This window comes from Mandrillus leucophaeus, unplaced genomic scaffold (genome assembly GCF_000951045.1).
Source record: "Mandrillus leucophaeus isolate KB7577 unplaced genomic scaffold, Mleu.le_1.0 Scaffold21, whole genome shotgun sequence".
Lineage (NCBI taxonomy): Eukaryota > Metazoa > Chordata > Mammalia > Primates > Cercopithecidae > Mandrillus > Mandrillus leucophaeus.
The window spans coordinates 963,026-984,563 of record NW_012102143.1 but is presented as its reverse complement, the minus strand read 5'-3'; the positions used below and the strand labels follow the sequence as shown (position 1 = coordinate 984,563).

Genomic DNA, 21,538 nt, shown 5'->3' with positions numbered 1-21,538 from the left:
ACATGAAAATGCTACTACTAGAAATTCAATTTTCACAACACCCCATGACTAGGACTCACTAGACACACATTTTGCAGATTAGAAAATGGAAGGTAAGAGATGAAGAGCAGCTCACTCAAGGTCACATTGCTGGTATAACAAATGACACCAAAACTTTGTTACTTAAAACAACACACATTTATTATCTCACACAGTTTCTGGGGGATCAGGAATCCAGGAGCCACTTAGCTGGTGGTTCTGGCTTAGGGACTTTCATGGTGCTGCACGTAAGATGTCTACTGGGCTGTGATCTCATCCAAAGGCCCTACTGGGGCAGAGAATCCACTTCCACCTTCGCTTACGTGGCTGATGGCAGGAGGCCTTATTTCCTTGCCGTGTGGGCCTCTCCATAGGGCTCCTCAACGTGCCAGCTGGCTTCCCCAAAGTGAGAGATCCAACTGCTGTGAGAATGAGGGTGAATGAGCAAGAAAGAGGCCCTAGTGTCTTTCCTAACTGAATCTGGGAAGTGAGGTACCATCACTTCTGCCTCATTCTGTTGGTTACCCAGACCCACCCTGGTACAGAGTGAGGGGACTGCACAAGAGTGTGAATACTGGGTATCACCGGGGCCATCTTGGAGGTGGGCTGCCATACAAACAGACCCTTGTCTCCCAATTCCTGCAGTATTGGCCTTTGGCCCTCAGGATAGGATTGAATGGAGGCTGTCTTTGGGATAGGGTTGCTAGATTTAGCAAATAAAAATACAGGACAAATTTCAGAGAAACAACGAATGATTTTTTTAGAATATGCCCCAAATAATGCATGACAACCCTACTTTGGGGAGGAGTAGATGCTGGGGGGCAGGGGCCCTTTGGGGAGAGGTGCTGCATTCTGGTCCTCTAGGATTGTGTGTGCAACCTCAGGTTGACCCCAAGTCTTTGTGGATGTCAATCCTGACCTTTCCACTCCAGTCCTCAACTTCCCAAAGGGACCTAGGCAGAGTGGTCAAGGCAGAAAGAGCTAGGAAAGGATACTCTGGGGTCTTGAGGGAGGGAGGTGTCCTCAACCTCAGTCCCAGGTGAGGCCTCAGAAGCCTGAGGTTGAAGGGTAGGTGGGAAGAGGGAGGCTGGAGGAGCCAGGGAGTGAAGGCGCAGATTCCTGCCTGCTCTACCCCACACCTTGTGGGAGGAGGAGCAGAGAAGGGGCCCTATCTGTCTCACCCCTATCAGAGTTCTCCCTGTGAGGCCACCCTGAGTGGCCTCCTCCCTGGCCCCTGAGCCAGCCTCCTACTTCCCCACAGATCGTCCTGCCCACCTGCTGTAGCCGGTGTCCACCCTCAGACCATCTCAGGTGGCCCTGTCTTGATTTCAGGGGAGCCATTGAGCATTGAGGAGTGGCTGCTCCCTTCCTTCCCTGGACTCTTCCCCAGTCTGAGGGGCGTGAGCCTCAGGGCTATGAGTGGGTCTCATTAGGGACCATGGCTCCTCTCTCAGACCCTGCTGTCTCCTGGCTCCCCCACAGGCCCACCCTAGATGAAGCGCTTGTCCTGCACGTCATAGGAGTAGGGGTCCCCGGGAAAAGGCTGGGGCGGTGGCTGGTTGTAAACGCCCTGCAGGAAGATCCAGGCTGTGCCCACCACCATAACAGGCGTCACCACAAACAGGCAGAGGCGGTCCACTGTGCGGGCCACTCGGTTCCAGCTGTCTTTCTCCTGTGGGTAGGGGCAGAGAGTGGGGTGAGAAGGGCCTCAGGCCACAGAGCCCCACCCCCAAGCTGAGGCCCAGCCATGGAGGCAGAGGCCCGGCTCAGTGTGCCTGCAGAGGCTGCCTCTGGCTTGCAGGATACTGCTGGCTTGTCCCCAGCAAGGTCCCAGGCGCCTCTGGCCACAGGCAGGGCTGATCACTCTGTTGAGGAGGCAGAGAACAGACCATAGCCTCCCTCTCTGCTGTAGCACAGGGTTCTGGGGCTAGAGAGGAACTGAGGCCCAGGGGTCTCTCCTAGCGGCTAAGGAAGGTGGATAGACCCCTCTCCTCTTTCTCCCCAATCCAGCAAGTCAGGGCTGCTGCCAGCCCATATGTGAACTGGGAAAAGATGCCTTTTCTCAAGAGAGAATTTTTAGAAGTTGTACAATGTTGAATAACCGTATATGGCTACCTTTAAAACGTCTGGTTCTGTCTGGAGTATCAGGCTTGAAACTGAGTAGGGACAGAAAATGATTGGCAGCTGGGAGAAAGAAGGGACCCTAAGGGGTGCTCAGAGTGTGGCCTGGACAGGGTGGAGCTGTATGCCTCTGTGTGTGTGCCTGGCCCCAGTGCTGCTATAGGGTGCCAGGGAGGAGTTCCCTCTCCCTGGGAGGGGCCTGGAATCTATATCACCTTAACTCCCTCATCTAAGTTGGTGTGTGTCTCTAAGGGGAACCCTGCCCTCTTAAGATAGAATACACTTAATCAGTGCCCTACTTGAACACCTGTACATGGCAATCCTGTGGTCCCTTACCTCATTGTAATTGTTCTGGTCCCTCATGTGGTTAACAATGAAGTTTGCCCCATCCACAGCTGGCTTCAGCTCATTGAAGAGTTCCTGCTGGGCCTGCTCAGAGCTTGCTGGGGGCCGGCCTATGGACAAGGGGCCAGAGTGGGTGTGAGGCCTGCCCCCACCTCCCACAGATGGGCTGAAAACCAAGACCAGCGGGAACCCACGTGCAGTGGTGAGGCGCCTGGCCAGCCCGTGCCGCTCTGACTGCTTCTCAAACATGAGGTCGCTGCGGGACTTGAGCAAGAAGTACTCCTCAGCCTTGGAGATGTATCCCAGGGAGCTGCTCCTCCGCACCAGGGCCCCAGGGCTGGGTCCATCCTCTGCTGGGCGGGACATGTGCAGGAGCTCTGGCAGGGTCTCCAGGAAGAGCTGGGGCCGTGTCAAGGGGCCACAAGAAAGGCGTTTTGTTGTTGTTGATTTGTTTTGTTTTGTTTTGTTTTGAGATGGAGTCTCACTCTGTCGCCAGGCTGGAGTGCAGTGGCGCGATCTTGGCTCACTGCATCTTCCACCTCCCGGGTTCAAGTGATTCCCCTGTCTCAGCCTCCCAAGTAGTTGGGACTACAGGCACATGCCACCATGCCTAGCTAATTTTTGTATTTTTAGCAGAGATGGGGTTTCACCATGTTGGCCAGGATGGTCTTGCTCTCTTGACCTCGTGATCCGCCCAACTCGGCCTCCCAAAGTGCTGGAATTACAGGCGTGAGGCACTGCGCCCAGCCAAGAAAGGCGATTTTACAAGTATGGGGTGACCTTTATACGTCCTAACATACGTGACTTCATTCCTGGCTGCCACAAAGTGCTCGCCCATCTGACTCTGTCATTGATTCCCTGATCTCCTACTGATGCATATGTAGGTTGCTTCCGGCTCTCGAGACCACATCACCCATGGTGCGGAGGAGAACCCATTCACTAAAAATGATTAATTAAAGACCAAAAACTAAGGTAAATCCTCCAAATGCTACAGTCTCCCCCATCAAATGCTGAAAAGAAAAGAGTTGCTAAGGCCGGTCATGGTGGCTCACGCCTATACTCCCAACTGTTTGGAAAGCCAAGGCAGGTGGATCACTTGAGGTCAGGAGTTCGAGACCAGCCTGGCCAACATGGCAAAACCCCATCTCTACTAAAAATGCAAAAATTAGCTGGGCATGGTGGCAGGTGCCTGTAATCCCAGCTACTCAGAAGGGTGAGGCATGAGAATCATTTGAACCTGGGAGGCAGAGGTTGCAGTGAGCTGAGATCGAACCATGGTACTCCAGCCTGGGCGACAGAGGGAGACTCCATCTCAAAAAAAAAAAAAAAAAAAAGTTGCTAAACTGACTTCAGCTGTCCCAGAACAGCCAGCCAGCCCTGCAGTAGCCGAGAGGCAAGGGCATCCCTCTCCCGGCACCCTGCCCACTCAGTCCTCCCCTTCTTCTGAGTTGCAGCATACAGCTAGTTGCAGCATACAGCATACTTAATGAACACATTAAGTATACAGCTAGATGAATTTTTACAGATGCATTCCACTGGGTAAATCCCCAGTGATGAGATAGTGAGCATGATCCCCAAAAATCTACCTCATACCTGCCCCCGTTCAGTTCCCTCCCAGCCCCAGAGATAGCCACCATTCTGACTTCTATCACCAAACATTGATTTGGCCTGTTCTTGAACTTCTTACAAAGTGAGGCCTGCAGCATGTGCCGCTGCGTCTGGTTTCTTTCACGGATCAGTCTGCCAGGAGGTTCACCCATGCAGGGGTGCAGTAGCCGCGGTGCTTCTGCACTGCTGAGCAGCACTCCTGTAGGACTATGTGTCCAGTGTCTTTATCCATTCTACAGATGGCCTTTGGACAACTTCCAGATTTTTTTTTTTTTGGAGACGGAGTTTCGCTCTTGTCGCCCAGGCTGGAGTGCAGTGGTGGGATCTTGGCTCACTGCAACCTCCACCTCCCAGGTTCAAGCAATTCTCGTACCTCAGCCCCCCGAGTAGCTGGGATTACAAACACATGCTATCATGCCTGGCTAATTTTTGTATTTTTAGTAGAGATGGGGTTTCACCATGTTGGCCAGGGTGGTCTCAAACTCCTGACCTCAGGTGATCCACCCGCCTCAGCCTCCCAAAGTGCTGGGATTACAGGCGTGAGCTACCACGGCCGGCCCCTGCTTTTTTTTTTTTTTTTTTCTTTAGAGATGGGGTCTCAATCTGTTGCCCAGACTGGGGTGCAGTGATGTGATCATAGCACATTGCAACCTCCAACTCCTGGGTTCCAGGGATCCTCCCACCTCAGCCTCCTGAGTAGCTGAGACTCCAGGTGTGAACTACTGTACCTGGCTCAATCTCCAGCTTTTGGCTATTGAGAGTGCTCATTTCCTTTTTTTTTTTTTTGAGACAAGGTCTCACTCTGTTGCCCAGGCTGGAGTGCCCTGGGGCGATCACAGCTCACTGCAACTTTGACCTCCCAGGCTCAAGTGATCCACCTCAGCCTCTTGAGTAGCTAGGACTACAAGCATGCGCCACCACACCTGGCTAATTTTTTGTTTGATTTTTTTGTAGAGATGAGAGTGTCACTATGTTGCCCAGGCTAGTCTCCAACTCCTGGGCTCAAGAGATTCTACCACCTCAGCCTCCCAAAATACTGGGATTACAGTGGTGAGCCATGGCGCCGGGCCAAGTACTCACCTTCTTGACCCCCTCAGACAGCACATGGGTGCTGGGTGTTCGGAAGTGGATGTTGAGCACGATGACACAGATCACCACAACCATGGTGACCAGCACCATGCCGAAGAGCAGGAACCTGCGGGCACACACTCAGCTTGGAGCCCCAGGGCTGGGCTGGGCAAGCAGGGTGGGGCCGGGCTTGGGCATCACTCACTTGCCGATAAGGGGGATGGCCATGGATGTGGCGGGCAGCCGCTTGGAGATGAGCAGCAGGAAGACGGACTGAGCCAGGAGCACAGAAATGGCCACTGATGTCTTCTCACCACCTGGGGAAGCCAGACTTGGCTTCTTTGGGGAAACTAGGACCTTGGGGCCCTAGTCCTAGAGGGTCCTGCTGTGGCCCCTGGCACCTCTGTAGTACCATGGTGCCCTGATGAAAATCATGGGTTATGGAGCTACAGGCCCTGGGTGCAAATCTCAGCTCTGCCACTTACTAGCTGGGTGACCTTGGGCAAGTAGCCCAACCTCTCTGTGCATCAGTTTTCTCAACTGTTGAATATGGTGAGAGTGTGTTTAACACACATCACTCTGCCTGGCACTGGGTAAGTGCTCATGAAAATCAGCTGTCACAACCCACCCACGCCACTGAACCCTCCTGGAGCGCAGATCTGTGTGCATTACTCCTTGCTCAGAAAGCACCAGGGTGTCCTCATAGCACCAGGATAACAACCCAACTCCCAGCCCCTCACTCAGACACCCCAGCCCAGTGCTGTCTTGCTCTTCCCACCTGAGCTCCTGCAAGGGCAGGAGGGGGGGCTCCCCTGCTGAGGCCCCCTCAGCCCTTGCCTGGCCCCCCTCCTCATCAGCATTGCTCCTCCTGCCGGGGGTAGCCCCACCCAATCCTGCTCAAGTCCATTCCAACTCCACCTCCTCTAGGAGCTCTCCCAACCCCACTGCAGATAGAAGGTGCCCCCCTTCTCCCTCCTGAAGTCCCGCCAGGGGCAGGGGCTGGGTGGCCTTTGACCCGGGGACTCACTATGCCCTGCTCATAGTAAATATTCTGAACTTGTAAACCACTGCCTCCTAGAGTCAGGTGAGCATAGACAGGTTTTCTGCCTCACACCCTACTGTCCTAGAGACCCTGTTATTCACCCACTCGTTCAGTAGTTGAGGGCCTCCTGTGTGCCAGGCTCAAGGTCACATACTGGTGACCGTGAGGGACTTAGTCTCTGCTCTGACAGAGGACAGTTTAGCAGTTCTTCTGCGAGTCCGTGGGAAGTAGCATCTTGGAGATGCCCTGCCCTGTCCATTTGGGGATGTTGCCCAGAATCATACAGCCCTCCCTCTGGGTGTCCACCTGGCCCTCACACCTGGCCCAGGCAGGGAGCTCCAGGAATGGAAATCCCAGGTGGCTCCCAGGAGGAAGTGAGGGGGCAGGGCTGGGGCTGGCTGTGTTCGGGTGGGCATGGGGAGGGGGAGCAGGGAACAGGGCCTGGAGGCTCACTGTCGGCCGGTAGGTAGAAGACCAGGTTGACCATGAAGGAGATGAGCACACAGGGCACCAGGATGTTGATGATGTAGAAGAGGGGCTTGCGGCGGATGATGAGGTAGAAGGTGACGTCCTGGCGGCTGGGGCTGTCCAGAGGGGCTCTGGGGTCCACGTTGACCCTGGCCGGCCGGTGCACTATCTCCCACTCCCCGTTCTCTGAGGGCAGTACATGGACACCTTAGAGTCAGGCCAGGCCAAAGGGGCTAGGCAGGGCCTGGGGACAGAATGAGGGGCTGGGCGGGGCAAGCCAGTCCAGAGACCCGGCCGGCTGTCTGGGTGTCGTTCCCTGGGGCGTCGGGATGGAAGTTTCCGTCTGTGAGGGGAAATCTTCCTCTGTGACTGATTTCTTTTTTATCTTTTCGGAAAAAGTAGAAGCTGAGGCCATACAGGATTCAAATAAGGAGTATCTTTTGGCTCAAAAGATACACGAGCCAAAAATAGGTATTGCAGATTAAAGAGACCAAGTCAAACATATGCTCTCAGATATTGAGCCTGTCTTCCTGAGTAACAAAGAAAAACCTCCTGGACATTAATTGAGCCACTCCTCCTCGGCCTGGGCCTGGGGGATAACGAGCCAGTGACAGTAAAACTATCCCTGCTATGACGTGCCAGCCTGAGACAGTGAGACAGGGTCCCTTCTGATGGACAGGGTGAGCGGTAGGCCCCATGGAGAATCCGAGCCTGGGTACAGATCGGGGATGAGGATGTCAGGAGGGGTGGCAGACACCCCCCATCAGGATGACACAGCCCTCATGCCAACCACAGCCCTGGGTTCACCAGGCACAGGAAACACTAAACCCCTGCCAGCCACAGGTGTCTCATGTGTGAGAAGCATGACTTCCGGGCCTGGGCAGGGGCGGGGGAGGGCACTGGCACCGTCTCTCTCTGCCTTTGGGAGAGCTTTGCATTCAGGAAGTGTGAGTGTCTGTGTGCTTCTCTGTGGGCGGGCATGTGTCTGCCCTTCTGTGTCTAGCTGCGTGTGTGAGTAGCTGTGTATCGGTGTTCTAGGTATGTGTGTGTGCACGTGTGTATCTCTTGGGTGGGCAGTGCCAGTGTGTCTGTGTGTGTGTGTCTGAGGGACCTGCCCACCCACTGGTGGCTGCTCCCAGCACCTGTGAAGCCTTCAGGGTCAATGATGATCCACTCCACGGGGTAGGTGCGGTTCTCCTCGGCATCCTGCTTCAGGCTCAGGGTGATCTCTTTGGCCGTGTACTTGAGGGAACTGGGGAAGGCAATGGGCAGAGAGTGACACTCAGTCACTGGCTGGGGCCACAGAGCGGGGAAAGGTTAGTAAGGGAGGACCATTGTGGGGAGGGCAGCACTAATCCGGACAGGGCAGGGGCCTCTGTCTGGGGGTGCTTCAGTCACCTCCTTCGGCCCCTGGTAAGGTGCTTTGGGGTGAGGGGTGGCTGGATAAATGGGAGCACCTGAACTTGAGGGAGCAGTTCTGCCAGTCGAAGGGGAAATAGGTGACAGAGATGGGGCAGGAGGAGCGGAAGATGGCAGGTGGCAGCCAGTACACAAAGCCGTAGTTGTAGACAAGCACGTTGCAGGAGTAGGAGATCTGGAAGGAGCCATCATTGCTGGGGAACAGGGACAAGAACCACAGTGAGCTCTGGCGACTCAGGACTGGCAGAGTTGGGGGATGCAGAGGAGGCTTAAGGAAAGGAGGCAGGGTGACAGAGAGGAGGTCAGGGAGGGCTTGGCTCAACTTGTTCTCCAGCACAATCTCTGGGAGCCACACCATGTCCGGGGGGAGGCGCAGGACACTGATGTTTCCAAATTCTTCAGCATTCCACTTCAGCCGGTTGTCTGTCCAGCCCTGGAATCCCAAAGGCATGTCAGCAGTGCACTCTGCAGCTGTCCGGGCTCCTGGCTCCCCCTACTTCCCTGAGAGAAGACTGAACAGGGTCTGAGAGCTGTGACAAAAGAGGTTTGGGGAAGGCAGGTACAGAGTGTGGATTCAGGTCTGTCATGGACAGCTGTGCAGGATGCTCACTGCACAACTAAGGGAGCATTATTTCCACTGTGAGCATAGGAGATTTGTGTTTGTATTGTGGACTTTTGACAGACAGGAGGAGAATGTTTTCTAATAAAAACCAAGATAAAGTGGCAGTTTTCCAACATGTGAATCCTAATCCACTTGAAGGTGGCACTAGGGGCTGGTGAGGGCACTAGGTGGGGGAAGGACAGTTGGGCCTGGGGCTTCTCTGTAGGGAGGCACCAACCCCTCCTGGGGAACAGTGTCCAAGGCAGATGGGATCTCCAAGTGGAAGCAGCCTGGAACCCTGCATTCCCGCTACCCCACCGGCTCTGGGAGGGGCATTATTTTTTTTTTTTTGAGATGGAGTCTTGCTCTGTCACCCAGGCTGGAGTGCAGTGGCACAATCTCGACTCACTGCAAGCTCCGCCTCCTGGGTTCACACCATTCTCCATTCTCCTGCCTCAGCCTCCCAAGTAGCTGGAACTACCAGCGCCCACCACCACGTCCGGCTAATTTTTTGTATTTTTAGTAGAGACGGGGTTTCACCGTGTTAGCCAGGATGGTCTTGATCTCCTGACCTCGTGATCTGCCCGCCTCGACCTCCCAAAGTGCTGGGATTACAGGCATGAGCCACTGCGCCCAGCTGGGAGGGGCATTCTTACGTGCTCTATCCACACATTGGTAGTGAGGGTCTCCTCAACTTCTTTCTGTAATTAGACGGTAGGGCCATCCTTCAGGGCCATATCATTCTTTTATCCACACACATTCACCCACTGTCTCTGTATTTTTTTTTTTTTTGAATCTTGTTCAATTGCCCAGGCTGGAGTGCAGTGGCACGATCTTGGCTCACTGCAGCCTGCAACCTCTGCCTCTTTGGTTCAAGGAATTCTCCTGCCTCAGCCTCCCTAGTAGCTGGGATTACAGGCACATGCCATCACACCCAGCTAATTTTTATATTTTTAGTAGAGACAGGGTTTCACTATGTTGGCCAGGCTGGTCTCGAACTCCTGACCTCAGGTAATCCGCCCACCTTGGCCTCCCAAAGTGCTGAGATTACAGGCGTAATCCACCACGCCCGGCCTACATTCACCCACTCTCAACTGGCACCCAGGGACACCATGGCATCTGGGCCCTGATCACTCGCAGTCAGGAGTGGGCGGGCAGCTAGGGAGCAGAGAGGACCGGTGGCCTCTGAAGTGTGTCACAGATGGGTCGTGCTATGGGTGTGGATGGAGGACACCCCAGAGCTTACACTAGAGGGGCAGGACAGCAGCCTGTCAGGGCACAGAGCAGCTCCAGCACATTTCCCAGAAAGGGAGCCGCCATAGGCCAGGCGGGGGCTTCTGTATTCCTCCATGGCTATCCTGGTCCTGGGAAGCTGTCCCTGCTCTACCTCCCAACCCAGCAGCGGAGGGCCTCTCACCAGGGAGATGAGGTTGGAGAGCGTGAGGGCCAGGGCGACGTCCACACTCTCCTCTTTGTGTGCCACCGGCCGGAGCTCCTTGTTGTAGCCCTTCTCTTGAAACAGGTGCCGGATCAGCCGCTCCTCCTCGTTCAGCCCCCAGATGCCTGGGGAGGGTCAGGGACAAGGACTGAATGGGGCCCTGGGCAGGGGACTCAGGAGGGAAGCTGCCCTGAGGTCCTGCTGGACCATGAGGTTGGGATGAGCAGGGAGGAATCCAACCACTCCCTGGGAGTGGGGATCCCAGAAGGCGGCTCCCCAGCAGGGAGAGATGGCAGAATGGGAGTGGGGAGTGAGAGGAGGCCATACCGTGTGGGGCCTGGGTGGGCATCACGGGGGACCCCAGGGTGGGGAAGATGTCTACCCTTACCACACACTGCCAGGGTGGCCAGCAGCCCCAGTGTCAGCACTGGCCCCTCCATCCCATCCCTCTGACTGGGACCTGCATCTGCCCCTCCCATCTACAGGGCTGTGGAATGAGGGTGGGCGGGAGAGGGGACAGGTGTTGGGGGAGGAGGGAGTCAAAGGGAAGAGGCAGCCGGAAACACAATCTGACACCTCATGGCGGTGGGGGACGGGCCAGCCAGGGCAGGAGCCCAAGGACATGAGGCAAAGATCCCAGGCTGGGACTCCCCGCAGCTCGGCAGCAGGGGGCAGAGTGGGGAGGACGGTGGGGGGGAGGGGCAGGGCGCTGAGCGGAGACGCTGGGCACTGGAGCCAGCGCTGGGCAGCCATGCAAGGGGGTGGGGCGACAGGCAGGCCAGCTGCTGCCACTTCTCAGGAAGCAGGAGATAGTCTCAGATGGTGACCTCACAGCCTCTCTCCAGCCTCTGTGACCCTTGCCAACTGCTTCCAGAGGCAGCCCTGCCTGGATCCCACCCCTGAGACTGAATGTCCACCCACCAGGTCCCGTCCCAAGAAAGCTCCAGAGTTGTTTCCACGTATTATAAATAACATTTATTAAAGCCGCTGTGATTCTCTGCTTGTAAACCTGGGAAGACACGGAGGGCCCAGGACCCCCACCCCATCCCACCCACACACACCCAGCCACTGTGGCAGCAACAGTTTGTGATTATGCTCCCGAGCCCCTCTCAGCTCCTGGGAGCAGTAGGTCCTCCCCAGGGGCTGGGGGCCCAGACATGGCTCAGGGTTGCCTGGCGGGGGGTACCTGAGGGTTGAGTGGGTGGTGCCCCTTCCTCTCCAGTCCAGGCCCCTGCCCTACATCCATCCAGTGTCCCTCGGGCTCCCCTTCTGCCAGGGCAGCCACGCGGAAGGCCTGCAGGGCCTGCACCAGCAGTCGGGGGAGGCTGCGAGCCAGTGTGGCCGGCTCCAGGCCCACCAGGCCACTGAAGGCCACATGCCGACCCCCCAAGCCTGCCCGCACCCAGGCTCTGAAGAGCCCGGTCAGTGTCTTGGAGCCCAGATCTGCCAGGACCTACAGAGGGAGGAGTGGGGATCAGGGGCCCTGAGTTGGAATCCCAGAGGTCACCCCCTCTGCCCCTGGGCCCCAGAAACTCTCACCTAGACCCATGCTCCTTCCTTTCTCCCCGAAACCCTGCTCATTTCCCGCTGCTGTGGACACCCCCACCCACCCGTCTACTCACTCTCCCCACCACCATCCCCAGTGGCCTGGCTTACACTCCGCAGGCCCTACTCCCTCTACCGACCCCCAGAGCAGGGGCAGAGGCGACCCCAGGCTGCTGGGAGGGCATCGGGGCTGAGCTCTCTGCACCTTCCCTGGGCTAGGTCTCAGCCTTCCCAGGCCACCGTGAAGGAGTTTGGAAGCCTGGGGGCCTACCTCATGAAAGTTCATGGCCAGGTGCTCCGAGGGGACCTGCAGGATCCAGGCATGGGCCCCCTGCAGGGCAGCCAACTTCTGTCGCAGGAGATCCAGCCCAGGGCAGCCTGGAGGAAGAGGAGAGGCCCCGGGAATAATGAACGGATGCGGTATGGAACTGGAGGTGGCACTCCCACCAGCACTTCAGGACGGCCTCCCAGGGGACACACTTAGCCTCTTATGATATAGATGGGGAAACTGAGGCTCGGGGAAGTTAAGCAGTAACACCAGGCAAAGCATCTCTGTTTGACACTGAGGAGAGCTAAAACCACAAGTCCTCCAAAAGAGTCTTATGCTCTGTGGCGGAGAGGGGAGAGTGAGTTCACTCTGTTGCCCCACTGGGTAAGTGCTTCCCGGAGCTGCCTAAAAGCGCTTCCGACCTCATCCAGGCCCTCGACCTATCCCCTCCCGAAGGTCGGCAGAGGGCGTCATTACCATTGGCTTCTCCGCGCGGCTCCGGCCTCCACTTCGGGAATCGAGTGCCTGCAGCCCGCGATCCTGGGGAGTCACAGGGTTAGGGGACCTCCTCGGCCGGAGAAAGTGGCTCCGCCGCGCGGGTGGGGCCGGGCCAGGGCTGGGCTGGGCTGGAGGGCGCGGGGTACCTGAGTGCAGCCGCAGCTCGCGGGCAGGGTGCCGGGGAGACTCCTGGAGCGCTGGAGCGGGGCGAGCCAGGGCGGGGGCCAGGCGCCGCAGCCCCGGGCGCGGGCCGAGCAGCTCCTGGGCGTTCCGCAGCAGGCCCAGCAGCGTGTGCGCCAGCGAGCGCAGCTCTGCAGACCGTACAGGAGTCGGAGCGGCGGTCAGAGGCTGGCCAGGCCCCTTTCCCTCCGCCCCCCGTCCCGGTCCCGGTGAACAGAACTGACCGCATCGCCGCCGGCGCTGCAGGCACTGCTGGTGCGCCAAGCGCGCACAGGCGCCCTGGGACCCCGGGCACAGGCGGGCATAGAAGGCGCAGAGCCGGGCGGTGTCTGCCTGCAGTTCCTGGGGGGGTTCCCAGGCCAGAAGCTCCCTGCAGCTGGGCTCGCGGCTGGAGGAGGCTGCTGCGGGCGGGACAGGGGTCGGCTCACCCTCTGTTTGGGGCCCTAGCTCCCACACTCCTTCCCCGGAGGAAGACAGGCTTTGCAGAGGCAGAAGGGAGCTGGGAATGGACACGGGCGGGGTGGAAACGGGCTTGTCCCACGGTTGTCCGTTGGGACACTGGGGACGGGGCATTGGAAAGAGAGCGCTCACAGCTCATCTGCTCCTGGAGCCAGTCCTTGAACACGGCCACGCGGGTGTAGACTCCGGGCTTCCCTGGCTCCCCGCAGCCGTCCCCCCAGGAGGTGACTCCGAACAGGACTTCTCTAGGGCGGGGGCCAGGCTCAGAACAGGTCAGGGGGCCTCCCGAGTCACCCTGCGGGGCCAAGAGAGAGGACGCTTCATTCACTTGCCCCCTGTGACGCCCGCCTTACGCCTGGCAGGCGTGAGCTTGCCACTTGTATCCATTTTAGCGATGAGGACAGAGAGGCTCAGAGAAGTCGAGTGACAGCCAGATGTGGAAGGAAAGGAGGCCGTCGTGGCCCTAGGGAGGCTCAGCCGGCCTTTTCTCATCAGATTAGGTTCATACCTGGCACGAGTCAACGCCTCCCGCCAGGTACCCGGCGCAGAGCATGGTGCTGGGGCGCAGCCCGGGCCCCAGGGCCCTTCGGCAGGTGTCGGCGCTGAGCAGGGGAACACGGGCCTCTCTCACTGCCTCAGCCTCAGGCCCGTCTGCAGGGAAGGGGTGGAAGGCTCAGGTTTGGAGGGCAAGAGCTCTGCCTTGAGTGTCCCCTTCCTACCACCCTCCTTGATTCCTCCCCCTTTGAAAGAGCAGGCAGCATTTTTCCAAGGCAACCCGGCCTCCCCACACTCTATTACCTCGGACCTCCAATTCTTCCCACCACGCGCCGGCTCACCCACGCCCAGTACCTTCGAAGAGGGCCCCCCAGCCCGCGATGGCGCAGGCGGTGCCGGCAGGGGGCTCCTGGGGCTCCTGGGGCAGGCACACGGGGCGCGCCGGCCCCCCCGGGCTCACCGGCGTCCACAGCTGCACCAGGGCCAGGTCGTTGTGGAAGGTCTGCGGGTCAAACTGAGGAGGGGGAGGCGGCACAGGGTCAAGGAGGCGCGAGTGGGGTGCGGTTCCCAGCCTTGGGGGCCTGGAGACTGCCTTCTTACCTTGGGGTGGGGCAGGATGCGGTTCACTGGCACCTCCTCCCCTTGCTCCCCCCGGGGCCCCTCGGCCAGCGTCACAGTCCACAGAAGTTCATTCGGGGCGCTGCGGGACGAGCGGTGGCTGAGACGCAGGAAGGACAGGGGCACACGCAGCAGGTCCCTCGGAGACCCTACCCCTCCGCCCGCACGCAGGGCTTTCTCTACTTGGGGGCAGGGAGGGCGGGCCGGGGAGGGGTCTCGTCCCAGAGGGGCGAACGCGCCCGGCAGTGCCACCCCCTCCGGGCTGGCATCCTGGCGGGGCGGGCTCTGCCCCTTGAGACAGGGCAGCCTGGGGCCGGCAGCCGCCAGGGGGCAGCACAGACCACCTTTCCCGCGCGTCGCCCGCCGGACAACCCGGCAGGTGCGGGGCCCAGCGCTGGGGACCCCGGCTGGGCAGGGCCTGGGGGCCCTACTTACCCCACAAAGCAGTGCGCTGCCGTGAGCACCCAGGACGCCGCTACCAGGACGCCGCCGCACAGAGGCTGCCCGCCGAGCTGCAGCCTCACCAGCCAGGGCCAGGCCCCGGGCGGCGCTGCGCTGCCCCCGACGATGCGGCCGTGGGCCCGCGTCACGTTGGCAGTGCTCGGGCGCCTCTCGCCGCACCGCCCTAGAAAGGGGCAAGGGGTGTCACGAGGGACATGTTCTGGCCATCCTCGCCTTCGAGGCCCACTGGGCTCTCAGGCCTGCCCTCTCCAGCCTTTCCAGCCTCACCTGGCTCAGGTGGGTCCTGGAGGGGAGCTTGAAGCCTGGGGCGCCCAGATCCTGCGGAGAAACAGGGCTTTGAGTCTTACTGCCGCCCTCTCGCCCGTCCTCACCCCAGGCTGGGCCGAGCCTCTTTCTCCCCGTCTCTCAGCACTTCAGCCCACACAGGTTCTATTTCAACAACCATGAACTTCTCCTGGTCACCACAGGAGCACAGAGTATTTCTGCCTCCCTGCCTTTGCACAGGCCATGCCCCAAGCCTAGCAAGTCCCTTCCACTTGGAGAGACTGACCTTCACAAATATCGTCTTGGTTGCGGCCCAACTCAGTCTCTGCCCCCAAGAGGGGAGTTAAGGCTGAAGGGAAGGGACAGGGGCAGCAGAATGGGCCCAGGGTAGGCAGCAAGTTCAGTGGGGCATGGGGGGCAGGGTGGGCACCTCGGCACTCGTGCGATCTGTGCTGGATCTCCATCGCCACTCGGTTTATTGCCCACTGGGCACTCCTCTGGGCTGCCTGCAACGCCTGAGTCCCCTGGGCCGACAGAACTGCTGGGACAGGGGGCACACAATCATGCGTGGTTGGGGAAGAGCCTCAGCCTTATCCTCCTGGTCCCAGCCCTGAGCCCTGCCTCAGGAGACCCACAAGCCTGGGACAAAATGAGGAGGTGAGTGAGGCCCTGGGAAGCTGGGCCCAGCACTCAGAGCCCATGGTCCCAGGTTCTCAGCCCAAGATATCTCCCTAATTCAACTGAGCTGGACTGGAATCTTTGAAAGGTGCTTTTCCTTAACAATTTTTTTTAAAGACACCACCCCAAAGATACATCACAGAACTCAGTCTTATTGACTGAAAGTAGCTGTGTTTGAGTGGCCTACCTTCGGCCAGGACAGCCAAGGGTGTGGTACTGCCCCGGGCTGTTTCTCTCTGCTCCACAGGGCCTTCTCTCCATTCCTTTCGGCATGCTTGACAGCTCCCCTTCCCTCTCCCGCCACACCCCTCCTCTCCCACCTATATCTCCGTTCTTGGCCCCTTCTCGCAGCAGGGTGGGCAGAAGGGGCCAAAGGTCCTTATGAGTAGGGGTGACAAGCTCTTTTGATCCCGTCCGCCCAGGGTCCCACTTCCTCTACGTTCTTCCCGACTCCGCGGCTCTCAGACCAGCCTGGGCTTACCTTGCAGGGTGCTGGGGGGCAGGCGCATGTACAGTGGGTGCCCGTGAGCAAACCATGAACTTGGGAGAGGTAGCAGTAGCAGCACAGCCAGCAACATGGTGACCAGGATCTGGGGTGAGAGACCCCCGTCCTCTCTCCTCCTCGGAGTCCACCTTCCCGGCGCCTATCCTTTGGTGCCCGCCTTCTGCTGCCTTTCGGCCCCCAGGCACTGAATTCTTGTCCCTCAAATCATCTGACCCCGTTCTCTTACATCAAAATTACCCGCCTCCCTGGTCAGCCCTCACCTGGCCCTTAACTCCTAGGAGCCCACAGGGGAACGGGGCTGCGGGGTCTTTATAGAGGACAGCCTGGGGGAGGGGTACATGGGAGGGTGGCCAAGACTGGGGGAGGAGTGGAGTAGTGGGCTTGACCTTCACCTTTCAAGTCTCATCATCCCAGCTCTGAGCCCCCCTTCTGTCAAAGGAGCCCTTGTTTCTGCGGCTCCATCAAAGGGGCCAAGACAGGGAAGAAGAGCTGACGGTTGGGCTGCAGGCCAGGCAGAGGGGGGCTGCTGGGTGGGGGCGGGCCCTGGCTTCAGGGCTGGGATGGGGGGGGATCCCCATCTGCCTCTACCCCCTGAGGAGCTTACAGCTATGACGGGGGCAGATACTCCTGGAGGGAGGAGGGCAGGGGGTGTCTGGGGTTTCTCAGCAGCCCCACCCCCTGAGGAAGCCCTGGAGCTCCCCACCCCTCTGCCCCTAATTGCTTGGCAGAGTCCCTCCCCAATGTGGCCATTTCTAAAGATGATCAAAGCAGCCTAATTAGCGCCGTAATTGCCGCACTGGGGGTGGTGGGGTGGGAAGGGGCAGAGGCAGGCAGCCGCAGGAGTGGTGCAGAAAGGGAGGCGGGAGATGAAAGGCCCACAGTGGCCCAGTTCCGGGAGGACAGGCCCTAGCAGCTTCTGACGCTCTCCCAGACCTCCTGGCCCTGCACGGTGCCCGCTCCGCCTGTCCGACATTGTTCTGTGACCCTGATCTGGCAGTGGGGATTCTTCTGGAGTCCTCTGGAGTCTCATGGGCAGAGTCACGCAGCTCTCCTGGGATCAAGTTACCACCTGGGTTAGGGTAGTGCCCGTCTGTGCTGCCCAGGCTCCCCAATTCATGTGAGGTGAACTGGTGAGAATATTTATCAGCAAATGCTATGACCCAGGGCTCTTTCCGCCTGGAGAGCCAGCTGTTCCACAGTCACCAGCACACCATGCTAAGGACCCCTTTCCCCAGTTACCACCGCACCTCACCGTGACAATACCTCTGCTTCGGGAATGCCCTGAAAATACTGTCTGCGGATGATTCTGGTGAGTGAATTTGGTGACGTTGGAAAGGACTCTATTCACCAGAGTATCTCTCCATCTTGCAGGGCATCTTTTTATCAATGACCTCCAAAATCTTGGCAGACAGGGCATCAGCTCAACACAGCTTGAATTTTAGCATACACAGAGAAAGAGTGCAGAGGAAGATCGCCTGTGGTTCCCAGTAAGAGCCATCAAGGCAGGGGACCCAGGAACAGAGAAGGTGGTTGGGAAATCCTCATAGGCCTCTGGATGGAGAGGCCACAGCTTCGACAGAGCTTCTGCCCTGCAGGTTACCGCATCCAAGTTGAGGGGATAAGCAGATGGAGCCAGCCCTGCAGGCAGCTCTATGGACACTTCCCCTGGGGAATCCCTCCAGGAAGGTATGTCCTGCCCACTCTTGCCGAGTCATGCAGGCCAGGACACAGCAAGCCCACACAGAGTCCCTGGGCCTCCCTCCTGCCTCTGGTCTTCAGGTGGGAGGCAGGGTGAGAATCCAGCCACTGCCAAAGAAAACGGAGGGACATTTCGGCGTGGACCGTACTGCTCAACCCCGTTCTGCTGTTCTCTGGTTCCTGTGCCCACAGCTGGGTCCCGAGCCCTCTCCTCTCTTCTGTATGGATCCACCCCCAAGTCTGGCTCAATTTTGTCCACTCCCACAGGTCACCTCTTAGAAAGCACATCAAAATCCCACCTCATAAAATTACTTTGTTTATTATTAAGTGTGCACTCACTCCCTGTCTGCTTCCTCCATTGGAATGCGATGGAGAGACTTCCAGGCCTCTATCCCGCAGTCTTGTTCTCTGTAACACAACCCTCTTCTATTTTCTTTATTTTTTTGTCTTTACATTTGAGGCAAGGTCTCACTCTGTCACCCAGGCTGGAGTGCAGTGGCACAAATCACGGCTCACTGCAGCCTCGATTTCCTGGGCTCAAGTGATCCTCCTTCCTCAGCCGCCTGAGTAGCTGGGACCATAGGCATACACCACCACGCCGGCTAATTTTTAAATTTTTTTGTAGAGGCAGCGTCTCCCTGTATTCCCCGGGCTGGTCTGGAACTCCAGGGCTCAAGTGATCTGCCCACCTCAGCCTCCCACGGTGCTGGGATTACAGGCATGAGCCACTGCACCTGGCCCCGGACTTTGTATTTTCTTTAGAGTATTTATTCTTGTGTTGCAGGATGTTGAAGGGGGTTCTTGGCTGTTATAAGGGGCTCAGTCTCCCATAGTCTAGTTAAGAGGGTACCAGCAGTTGGCCCCAGACCTCCTGCCAGTGAGCAGCTCGATGCCAGGGACCTGCCGAAATGTATGCCATCCTCTATGGCTCCTTCCCCGAGTGAACAGGAAAACAGGACAGGGGCGAGGGGCCTTGGTGGAGCACAGCAGCCTCCCTTGCTTCCCCAGCCAAGCTGGAAAGGACAGGTGAGGTCTCAGGAGGAATCATGGAATTTGAATTCCTTGATCAGGAATCAAGGAAGCTGGTAAGAGGGAGAGGCTCGCATTTCAGTTCCCAGTTGGAGGGCAGGGCTTGTCTGTCCGGCTCTGTGCTGGCCCAGCATCTCATGCATGTGCTAAATGAATGAAAGATCAGCCCTGAAGACCAGATGTGGTGGCTCATGCTTGTAATCCCAGCACTCTGGGAGGCCGAAGCAGGCGGATCACTTGACGTCAGGAGTTTGAGACCAGCCCGGCCAACATGGTGAAATCCCATCTCTACTAAAAATACAAAAATTAACTGATGTGGTGGTGGGCGCCTATAACCCCAGCTACTTGGGAGGCTGAGGCATAAGAATTGCTTGAACCCAGGAGGCAGAGGTTGCAGTGAGCCGAGATTGCACCACTGCACTCCAGCCTGGGCAACAGGGGAAGACTCCATATCAAAAAAAAAAAAAAAAAAAAAAAAATCAGCGTTGACCCCTCCCCTGCTCCAGGGCTGCCTCTCTTGCCTCCTGGCACTTCTATCTCAACCTGCCCAAAGCAGTGCTGGGATCTCCCCTCCCCTGCCAGCTCCCTGTCCATGCTCTGCTGCCCTTGCTCTCACGGCCGCACCTGGCCTGTCCAGTCCCGGTTGCCCTCCTCTGGTAGGCCCAGCAGTTCCTCTTCCTTCAAGTTTGGCTCAGGCAAAGAGAAGCAACATTTTCTGAGGGGAACTTAAGGCAGCTATTTCCAGATACAGGGAGAGAATGTGGCTCAGAGAGGTGCAGAGTTCGCCCCCGCCCCTGCTGTCCCAGGCTCTCCCTCTTTCTTCTCCTTTTGGGCGGAGCCTGGTGACTGTCCAGGTTGCAGGAAGGATGCAAAGGTGACCAGGAAAGCCCCTAGTTCTCCTCTTCCTCCCTCACTGCCTCCACTCCAGGCTTCCATATCTCTTCCCTGGGAGGAGAGAGGTCCTGTCTGTCACTTGCAGGCCCTCTCTCTACCCCGGGTGTCCTCCGAGGTCACAGCTGCTCCATCTCCATCCTTCCCACAGGCAGAGGCAAGCCTTGGTCTCAACCTTCCCATTTCAAGAAAAGACGGGGAAAGAACTTTGGACCTTGTCACTGTTATCTCTGGAAAACCCCAGCAGGCTCCTGTCAGGAGGTCCCAGTGGACTCAGGTGATACAAGTCAGTCCCGCAGCCTCCTCAGAGGAGGAATGAAGGTGGGAAGGGCTGGGCCTCTGGAAAGGGAAAGGAGAGAGCCGGCACCTGGAAGGGCACCTGCCTGTGATGCAGCATCTCTGCAGTTGTCCTTTGGGGAAGGGCCTTCCTCTTCCAAGCCCCTGAAGACCCCCCATGTCATGGAGGTGCTTGTCCTTCCCTCCTTCCCAAACTCCCCTGACCTCCTAGTCCTCTCCAATGAAGTGGACAAAAGCATAGTAGGAGCCTGGGCCGCATGGTGAAACCCCATCTCTACAAAAAAAAAAAAAGAAAGAAAAAAATACAAACATTAGCTGGGCATGTTCACATGCACCTGTGGTCCCAGCTACTTGGGAGGCTGAGGTGGGAGGATCACTTGAGCCTGGGAGGTAGAGGTTGCAGTGAGCCAAGAATGTGCCACTGCACTGCAACATGGGAGACAGAGCAAGACATTGTCTCAAGAAAAAAATAAATAAATAAAAAAGGCAGAGTGGGAGCAGCAGCTGAGCAGGCTGCCTTTGGGGCTCTATCCCTAGATGGGAGGGTGGGACCTGCAGCTAGGCCAGCTCTGCTGACCACAGTGCGGCTGCCCTATGAAGGTGTGAGGGGAGGTTGAGTTAGGGTCTTCTTGGCATGAGACCACAATTCAGAGCTTGGCATGGAGATTCAATTGCACCTCCATGTGACTTTGAGTGAATCTCTTCCTGTTATGGGCGGAATCGTGTCCCTAAAAAGATATGTGGAAGTTCAACCAGTACTTCAGACTATGACCTTATTCAGAAATAGGGTTGCTGCTGTAGTAGTTAGTTAATAATGAGGTCACACTGGAGTTGGGTGGGCCCTTCATCCAATATGACTGGTGTCCTTACAAGAAGACACAGAGACAGAAACACACAAGTGAATGTCATGTGACAAGAGAGGCGGAGGCTGGAGAGATGCAATTCAAGCCGGGGAATGCCAAGGACAGCTAGCAATAACTGGAGCTATGACAAGGGCATGGAACAGGTTCTCCTGGAGAGCTTTCAAGAGAGCAGGGCCCCACTGACCCCTTGTTTAGACTTCTAGCCTCCAAAACTGTGAAAGAATAAATTTCTGTCGTCTGAAGCCACCTGGCTTGTGGTAACTTGTAACAGCAGCCCTCGGAAACTAATATACTTCTCCTCTCTCAACCTCATGTCCTCATCTGGGAAATGGGCTAGTAACCCCCATCTTGTTGGTGGGGATTAAAGGAGCTGACACAGTTAGGCCTCCTGCAAAGAGCTGCCAGGGATTGTGGTCATTGCTCTAGATCAGCTCTTTGTAAATGTGATGGAATAGATAAATGCTGTTTCCTTGCATGAATAGAGAGAGGGCAGGGAGGGCCTGAGCTTGGGAGACAGCAAGGGAGCTGTGGGAGCCCAGAGAATGATGCGAAACTGCAGAAGGGGCAGGGGCTCCCCAGGTTGTGTGTGGCCTGGGCCCCAGCTTGTCTGAGTAGGGGCTCACTTCTCCCCATGGGGCCTTCCTCATGGATTGCCTGTCT

At 57.6% G+C, this 21,538-nt stretch overlaps 2 protein-coding genes across 4 annotated transcripts; both read right to left on the bottom strand.

Annotated features, from left to right (window-relative positions):
• Positions 1 to 161: 161 nt before the first annotated feature.
• On the bottom strand, positions 162 to 10,624 carry CHRND (cholinergic receptor, nicotinic, delta (muscle)). 3 transcript variants are annotated; one of them, XM_011980225.1, is made up of 13 exons: positions 10,517 to 10,594; positions 10,108 to 10,253; positions 9,347 to 9,391; positions 8,413 to 8,522; positions 8,128 to 8,283; positions 7,813 to 7,922; positions 6,656 to 6,856; positions 5,366 to 5,477; positions 5,173 to 5,287; positions 2,679 to 2,883; positions 2,476 to 2,594; positions 1,278 to 1,690; positions 502 to 1,105 (listed from the first exon to the last, which is right to left on the bottom strand). In XM_011980225.1, the coding sequence occupies exons 1-12, from the start codon at positions 10,566 to 10,568 to the stop codon at positions 1,508 to 1,510; spliced, it is 1,554 nt and encodes a 517-aa protein (XP_011835615.1). In that variant the 5' UTR covers positions 10,569 to 10,594; the 3' UTR covers positions 502 to 1,105; positions 1,278 to 1,507. The 3 variants fall into 3 exon arrangements, with proteins under 3 accessions (XP_011835614.1, XP_011835616.1, XP_011835615.1); XM_011980224.1 differs by having other exon boundaries at positions 162 to 1,690; positions 10,517 to 10,624; XM_011980226.1 differs by lacking the exon at positions 9,347 to 9,391 and having other exon boundaries at positions 162 to 1,690; positions 10,517 to 10,624.
• A 456-nt stretch (positions 10,625 to 11,080) lies between these two features.
• PRSS56 (protease, serine, 56) lies at positions 11,081 to 16,309 on the bottom strand. The gene is made up of 13 exons (XM_011980223.1): positions 16,077 to 16,309; positions 15,348 to 15,455; positions 14,921 to 14,971; positions 14,627 to 14,816; positions 14,174 to 14,273; positions 13,928 to 14,087; positions 13,587 to 13,729; positions 13,211 to 13,373; positions 12,844 to 13,017; positions 12,586 to 12,750; positions 12,419 to 12,481; positions 11,945 to 12,051; positions 11,081 to 11,581 (listed from the first exon to the last, which is right to left on the bottom strand). Exons 1-13 carry the CDS (start codon positions 16,171 to 16,173, stop codon positions 11,291 to 11,293), a joined length of 1,812 nt encoding a protein of 603 aa, XP_011835613.1. The 5' UTR covers positions 16,174 to 16,309; the 3' UTR covers positions 11,081 to 11,290.
• Between the last annotated feature and the right edge of the window lie 5,229 nt (positions 16,310 to 21,538).